Raw genomic sequence first — 8,453 nt, 5'->3', positions numbered from 1 at the left:
TTTGTGATGACTATTTATTAACACATGTATCACAAATGTTCACAATATCAATGCATTCTTATTGGCATGCGAGACAGAGGAATTGATTTTTAGGATCTTTAAAAAATATTTTGACTTTTGTTCCCCCTTCACACTCATTTTTAAATTGATTTGATGAGGTCCTCGATGTCTGTAATGTCAATGCAAAGAAAAAATATAGAAAGAAGTAAAATAACAATAGCAGTTAATTGGGGAAAAACAGAAGTAATATTTCCTTCACGGGAAGCAACAATACAGCTTTGTAACAGGATTATACAGGTGCACTAAACTGTCTATAAGTTCCCAGGCATGTAACAGTATGGAGCAAGGATGCCACCCAAAGCTTGACAATTTCCTTGTGCATGACACGTGCCTTTTTCTCCTCATGGACAATTACCAATGTATCTCTTTACATGTCCTAGGCAGCCTGAAGAAGGTAGGAAAGAGCCTTAGTAAAAGGGAAAACCCAACCAAAGGAGATTAAGCCAAAAGAACAGATAGCTATCTGCTTATCTACATCTAGGGGGGTGCGGCATTTATCAATCATGATCAAGGGCTAACAGGAGCCTCCCACACTACATGCAGGGCCCTGCAGGGCCAGTGATGGTATGGAGAACCAGTCACCTACAATGAGCTGCAGTTGGACCAAGTACAGATGGAGGAGGTGGCGCGCACACACAGCCTTGGGTGGGGTCCCCTAGGACTAGATGCAGGGAACCTGGCTACACTGGCACAACAGGGCTTCACAAGATGGAATGCTACGCATGATGCAGGCTCAAAGGTGGAGCAGAGACTGTGTGGGAGTGTCAGTTGCACGGGGGTGAGGGTGTTAGGACAGGTGTATTATGTACTGTGCTCTAACATTCTTTGCAAGTCTTTCAAAGATTGCTGCAGTTCCTTTCCAAAACAGGTCTCTTCTTCCATCATTCTTGAAAGACTAAGAGAAATTAAAACATGTGAGTGACTCACCATTAACAAGGCCTTAAAATAAGGTAACAAGCTGAAGAGAGCATTTCGACGTTTTCCAGAGCAGTGATCACATCTCCTCCCCAGCACCACAGAAATGAGGCTTCGGCATGTGGCCAAGTGCCACCGAGATCAAAGAGTGAAGTGGCCAGGCGGAACTCTTGTCCCTTTGAAGGGGAGTGTGTGCCCCAAAGGGAGAATCCTAGATTTAACCTCCCCCCACCATCACTCACCTTCTTACACCATCTCATACTGGTTGGCCGTGATGAACCGGGACAGACAGCAGGCCAGCAGCATGCCAATCAGCTGTTGGCAGAAGGAAAAAGAGAACGAGGCTCTGAAGTCACTGAGCTAACACATTTCTAACACAGCCCCCTCCGATGTAATTTTTAACAACTGAGGGCTTTTGTACATGAATGGGGAAAGGGTGCTCGGGAAAACGATCAAACCTGATTTCAGTAGTGGGATCTAAGACTTAGGGAGTCTACGTGCTGGTGGAGGTCAGCTGGAGGTTCTCCAACCGACCATAAGGTTCCAAGTCTAGCTCGCTCTGGCCGTTAAAAACAACTTTTGACATGTAAGTAGTTGTAAAATGTGTTCGTGTGTTCTGAGTAACGAAAAAAATTAAGTACCGCAGAATTAGCAAGACAGTAATAAAATGCCAGAATTCAAAACCATAAGCGCATGCATTGGGAAGCTATCTCAACATAGGATGATACCCCAGCCATACCCGGCTGACAGGATAATAGTTCTTTCCTTGAGACAATGGGACGCTAATCCTGGACTGGGTGAGTTTGCCAGTGAAGTAAGTCATGGCTTGTGAGAAGTGGGGCGGAGGGGGGCTTTAATTTCTCTTTGTCTCTAAACCATGTAGATATTTTAGGCCCAAATGGGCCCATCTACACCCAAGGTCTACCCCTTGGTTTTTCAGGGGCCCCAGCACAACCAATATCTGGGTACCTCCACCTCCTCAGAAGACCTCAGTCTTCTGCCCACTTTGTGCCTTGACTTAACCTGTAACACAGGTGGATCTGATAAAAAAAAATCTGTTGTAACACTAGCAAGACATCCTTAAGTGCAGATGCTTAAGGCCCTGCTCATAGGAAACCAAAATTCCCATTCCTGCTGGAGGATCAGCACTCTTTGGACAGGACCCTGATTGTGCACTGGAGCGTAGAGCGCTGCAGCTTCTCTTGGCCATGTGGGGGGTCCCTTCTCCTTAAGCAATTGGCCATGTTTTATTGGTTCAGAGGTGGCAATGACCTTTAGAGATAATCTAGTACAGTGTCAAATGTGGCCCCAGGACCAGCAGAATCAGCATCATCTGGGACCTTGTTAGAAACACATTCTCAGGCCCCACCCCAAACCTGCTGAATCGGACACTCTTGGGGATGGGGTCCAGCAACTGGTGTTTTAACAAGCCTTCCAGGTGAGAGAACCACTCATCCAGTCCATCTGGTCACCCTTATCGGTGACACGTTGGGTCCCACCGTTGGTCAAGGCAACACCTCAACTCTGTTCTAGCTCTCCGCTCAATCCTGCAGGTTCCAACCTGCCTCCCTTTCTTGGTGAAATACGAGTCTTCCTTTTTCAAATGGAAATCGTGCTGTGAAATCTGCAAACTATAACTTCTGTCAGGTAAGGAAAATCACCCTATTGGACTTACCCTATCTCCTACCAAGGCTCTGGCCACCACCATTTTGTGCCACAAAATATGTAGTATCGTGCACGTACCACCAAGTGGCCAGAGGAACCATGGCTGTAACCTCCAGAATATTGTGCCAAATGAGAAACTAAAATCCCCTCGGTGAGTGCAAGGACTTTGAACCTTAGAGCTTGTCTCTTTTCATTAGAACTACCATTTTTTAGGACCAGCATACACCAGATCACACTTGATACGCTCAAAATTCAGATGCCAGCCAAAACCCAAGTATTAGAGGCACATAGCACAATCAGGAATATCGAGTTATTTAATCCTTACTACATGCCTGGGCAGTATTACCATCCCAACTGTCCACAGAAGAAAGTGGGTTCAGGAGAGGTTAAAGAATCTCCCCCAAGCCATACAGGTAACCCACACAGAGTTTAAGCCTTCACCCTCTTCTAGCCAAGGATAGCCCCTTTTCCAGCCCGCGCTCCCACCCTGGGGCCTAGACCCCTTTCCTCTCCAGAATAACTCCTCTGCCTCATGCCACCAAGGGTTCCTTCCTGCCTTACACTGCAGACTTCAGGGAGAGGACTGTCGGTGGGCATCTCTTTATTTGATCTCAAGTTCTTGGACCCTCCTTTCTTTGTAAAGCTTAGCGCTTTAGGTTTTTCTCGTTGACCTCATGTGTTTTAGCACTTAACAGTAGCCAGCATTCCATTTCACAGTTTGCAATGCTCCTGGCCCTCATGGCGATTCACGAGCCACACAGCCAGAAAATTCTGCAGTACGCTTCAATACTTCTTGCATCTGAGATGTCTGCTTTCGAGGGAATAATATAGCATGTCCCTCCACCTTTTTTTCCTCAAACAGAAACAGCATCATCCTTAAGCACCAGACAGACTTTCTCACAGAAATAATAACTTTTAAAAATAATATAAGTAAAAATAAAAGCTATTTGCTTTCAAACTAACTACACGTTTTGTATTTCTAGGGCAAGAATATACCTTCTGTTTGCCCATGGGAGAAGACAGATTTTTTTTTTAAATTATTTTTTAACATCGCTGTGTGAAGTTGTTAGAGCTTAAAATTGATCAAGAGTTCATTATACAACTTATGATTGTCGTTATCACTCACATTTTGATCCGTTAGGTTTTTGTTCCAACCTTATGTATACGATAAACACAATTTATTACCGTAAAATTTTTAAAAATGACGCATCGTGAAATTTTGAGTGAAGAAGAATTTTTCGGTGAATTGTATGCAGATACTTTCTCTGATTGTCCAAGCGATATATATATACTAGTGTCTCAGAAGATGACAGTTCTTCAAAATATAGTTCTGATTCAGACGATGTGAATATTAGACCAACAAAAAGACAAAAAACCTTAGTGATTGATTCTGATATGGAAAGTGAAAATGAAACTCATGGTGCTGGAGAATGCTCCTTTGCTTCTACAGAAGAGTGGACTGAAGACAACATTTCATGGAAATTAGACTCTATAGGAGTGTCAGGTGTAACTATTGACTGTAATAACGCACAAAGTGTTTGTTAGTGAAATAACAGAATTACTCTTTGGTAACAACTTTTTCGAGTTGGTCGCTTATCAAACGAACCTGTATCACCAACAGAATGAAAAATCGTATAAAAAGTATAAGGCTTTAAAATGGACTGATGTAACCAATAGTGACATGAAGAAGTTTCTTGGATTAATAATTTTGATGGGACAAATAAAGTCACACTGGAAAGAATATTGGTCGACTGATCCCTTACTTGAAACACCTATCTTTCCAAAGATTATGATGAGAATAAGGTTCAAACAAATAATGACATTTCTTCACTTTAACGATAGCTCAGAAACTCTGCTTCCTGCGGACAGAATTTCAAAAGTTAAACCTCTTCTGGATTATTTTCTACCAAAATTTCAACTGATCTATATACCCAAACAAGAGCTATCACTTGAGGAGGCAAAGATAAAGTGGAGAGGACGACTCAGATTCAAAATCTATAATCCCGGAAAACTTACAAGGTATGGAATTTTGGTCAGGATGGTTAGCGAAAGTGAAACTGGATATATATGCAACCTTGAGATTTACACGGGTTAAGGAAAGAAACTGCAAGAAACAATATTATCGGTCCTACAACCTTATCTTGGTTCATGGCACCATATTTATCAAGACAATTATTACAACAGTGTGTCCACATCTAAAATATTGTTGAAAACTAAAACCAGAGTTTGTGGGACTATAAGAGAGAGTCGTGGTCTACCAAACCAATTAAAGGAGAAATCTAAAAATCTACAGAGGGGAGAAATGACACTCTTACAGAAGGCAGAAGTGATTCTTCTCATATGGAAAGACGAGGTTAGTCCGCATGGTGACACTATTCATGACACCTCCACAGCATCGACAGGAAAGGAAGACAGGAGGACTGGCCATCAGATAACTAAGCCCACTTGTATATTAGAGTACAACAAATATACGAAAGGAGTTGATCGATCTGATCAATATCTGGCAAACTTCAATATCCTCTGGAAAACTCGAAAATGGTAAAAGAAAGTGGGTTTCTATTTGATTGACTGTGGTGTATTCAATGCGTTTAAAATTTATTGTAGCCTTAGTGCACAGAATAAAATGTCTTACAAGCACTTTCTGTTAGCAGTAGCTAGAGAATGGGTAACTGACCATCCTGGTGAATGTAGTGGTAGTCCCGCACCTGGTCCTTCTCGTGGCGTTTCTGAAAGAGCCCCCTGCAAAGACCCACCTTGTCGGCCATCAGGTAAAATAAACGAACATCTTCTAGAGGAAATTACCCACAGGACTAAAAAAAAAAAAATGCTTCCAGAAAGTATAGAGTCTGCTCTTCCAGGGGAAAGCACAGTGAAACACGGTATATTTGTAACAGATGTTGTGTTCCCCTGCACAGAGGTGCCTGCTATACCGCCTGTCACGCTCTAACGAAATATTAGAATGCTTTAGTAAGACGTGAACAAAGTTTCAGGTAAATACATTAAGTGCAAAAAAAAGTTATTGATATCTACTCAAACGCGGGTGTTTCAATATTCACTTACAGAACAAATCGCCGGCCACGGGCGTTAGTTTCTGCAAAAAGCCCCCAGTCAATAATGTTAACATCTACTCAGAAATTGTTCCGAAAAACAGTCCTGAGCTGAGGCACATACAAGCTTTGTGAAAACAGCAGTTTACGTACATTGGCTTTTATTTTAGTTAATTCTAGTGCAAGAAAAACTAGGATTTGGGATATGGTGGGTGTTTTGAATTGTTCGCAGGATTACTGACGTCAAATTTGCTAGTGTCTCATCATATTTGAGAGAAAACTTTGATCTCTCATTTCCCTAAGCACCAAGTTAAGGGAAAGCGGGGAGGGTGGGAAACATCCTATACTTAATACCATTTACTACCAGATTATTTCTAGGTACATAACTGAAAGCCTGTTAAAGACATAGCCTCTTCCCCGGTCAGGACCAAACGCTCGCTTGCCACTAGACCCAATTAATCTGTACACAGAAAAATCCAACTTTATTTAGATAAAACCCTTTTTCGTTTTAGGTTAAATATATGTAAATAGCGCCTCAAAGAACAGAGGTATGCTCTGCGGGATTCCAGGCTGCCCCTCAGAAGCACACTGCTGATGTGTCTTAAGGCTGGAGTCTGTGGGCACCGGAACAAACTTCTGCTTTAAACCCCGGAGGCAGACAGGGAAAGGAGAGACAGGGAAAGGAGAGCTTGCCTCTTATGCTGAACAGCCCTCAAGACGGAGACCCCAGAGTCACCTCTCCCTCTCCCCGTGGCTGGCGAAGTGTCAAATGCCGTACAGCCTAGGGAGTCTGAGATCAGATTATATATGGTCGTCTAAGACTTTGTAATTAGCCTTCATCTAATCCTTGCAAGTAACACTTTATTTTTACCACTCTTGGCCTTGTCCGTACTATATGTTCTGCTTTCTTTTGGGTCATGAAAACCTCCGGGAGGCCCTTCGAGGACTGAGAAGCCAGAGAGGGAAGGAGAGACTTACAAAAGTTCTACTCTAACCTTCTCGAAGCATCCCCACAAAGAGAGCGCCAGTAACAAGGATCACGTCGCTGGGGCTCTGGTAATTACCAGGAACAGGATGGACTCCAAGAGGTGGGAGAGGGGCTGAGAGAAGGGTGGGGTCCAGGTCAGCAAAGGCGACAGGGCAAGGCTGTCTTCCCCTGCGATCACCACGGGAGGTGAACGTGGCCCGGTCCCTGGTTCCTGAGGGGCAGAGAGAGGCCAGCAAACAAAGCTGGAAAAGGCAACTTTCTTAACAAGAAAGTGGCAAAAGCAATAGGTCGAAAATTTCGATCCTTGTAATGCCTGTGGAGATTTTATGTTGATGACTTAACTGGGAAAGTGCCAAGGTATCTGGTTTGAAGTAAAACTGTATAAATGCTTTTAGGGACCGTTTCAGGGCCTGAAAATACTAGGAGAATAAGTAAAAGTTCCTTTAGTCTTATTCGGCCATGTCTCATCAAGGCTATTGACAGCTTTGTCCCTGCCCTCTATACAGAAAAGGTAAACAAGTCCCAGAAAAGAATCCTTGGTCCGTAAGGAATCATCTCAGTAGCCTGTGGGCCCTGGAGGAGGCCCTGCAGGGGTGAGGGTCAGGGGATGGATGGGTAGGAAGAGGATCTGTATTTTTTCTTATGTATTTAATTTTGGCTGCGTCGGGTCTCTGTTGCTGCGCGTGGGCTTTCTCTAGTTGAGGCGAGTGGGGCTACTCTTCATGGCGGTGCGTGGGCTTCTCGTTGCAGTGGCTTCTCTTGCTGTGGAGCACGGGCTCTAGGGGCCCGGGCTTCAGCAGCTGTGGCACGCGGGCTCAGTAGTTGTGGCTCGCGGGCTCTAGAGCGCAGGCTCAGCAGTCGTGGCGCACGGGCTTAGTTGCTCCGCGGCATGTGGGATCTCCCCGGACCAGGGCTCGAACCCGTGTCCCCCTGCATTGGCAGGCGGATTCTTAACCACCGCGCCACCAGGGAGGCCCAGGATCTGTATTTTTTGATGAGTACCTTTGTCTTTGCAATTCCACAGACTCAAATCCTTTCATTATAAAGGCACAAACTGAGTTCCATTTAGGTGCTACGTTGAAGCAAGAACAAGGGTCATCTCTGGCCTAAATGTTGAATACAGCAGGCCAGATGAGATCATCAGAATTGTAATCCTGGATCTACAGTAGCCACCCAACCTCAAGCAAACCACTCAACTCTCCCTTCTGGAAAACAGCTCCACCGTCCTTACTCAGGACTGTAACATTCTGTGCTTTGGGGGATTAATCCAGCCTAATAGTCTCCAAGTCTAGCGAAGCTATATATGTTGGATACAGGAGTGCTAAATACAGAGACCCATAGCAGAAGGCCAACCAAGGCGGCAAGCAGTGTCACAAACTGAGCAATACAAGTGTCCAGACTCGGACGCTTGGCTTCCAGGTCATGTTAGGGACGAGGGAGGTGAGGATATTTCTCTGTGTGTGTGTTCCCAAGACCCCTCGAATAAAAGAGTAGCTGCCAAAGATGCAGGGAGGAGGTGCCCTGTAAAAACACACTCAACCACCTGCTATAAATTCATAGGGCAGCAGGACCTGCCCATCAAGTCCAGACAAATGGCCTTTTCCTTGAGAGGGCAAAGGCACCGGGACTTTGTGGAGAGAAATATTAAACACCTGCCAAAGCCCTGCTATCCAAAAACAGCACTCAAGAGCTTTACGTTAGCTAAGTTAGGTAACAGGAAAGAGTTCTCGCACAGTCTATTAAAAGGCTAGACTCAGTTCTCCTTGTACTTTATACCA

General features: G+C 44.4%; 1 protein-coding gene across 1 annotated transcript in view; it reads right to left on the bottom strand.

The window, feature by feature from the left end:
- The window catches only part of TSPAN7 (tetraspanin 7), a 139,251-nt gene continuing 130,798 nt past the window's right edge, over nt 1-8,453 (bottom strand). Inside the window, exons 7-8 of the mRNA XM_028482530.1 lie at nt 1,218-1,290; nt 1-955 (exon numbers count right to left, since the gene is read on the bottom strand). Coding sequence (XP_028338331.1) covers nt 1,222-1,290 — 69 coding nt within the window. The 3' untranslated portion in view covers nt 1-955; nt 1,218-1,221. The remainder of the gene's footprint in view (nt 956-1,217; nt 1,291-8,453) is intronic.

This window comes from Physeter macrocephalus, chromosome 21, assembly GCF_002837175.3.
Source record: "Physeter macrocephalus isolate SW-GA chromosome 21, ASM283717v5, whole genome shotgun sequence".
NCBI lineage: Eukaryota > Metazoa > Chordata > Mammalia > Artiodactyla > Physeteridae > Physeter > Physeter macrocephalus.
This window is presented reverse-complemented; position numbering and strand designations above follow the sequence as displayed.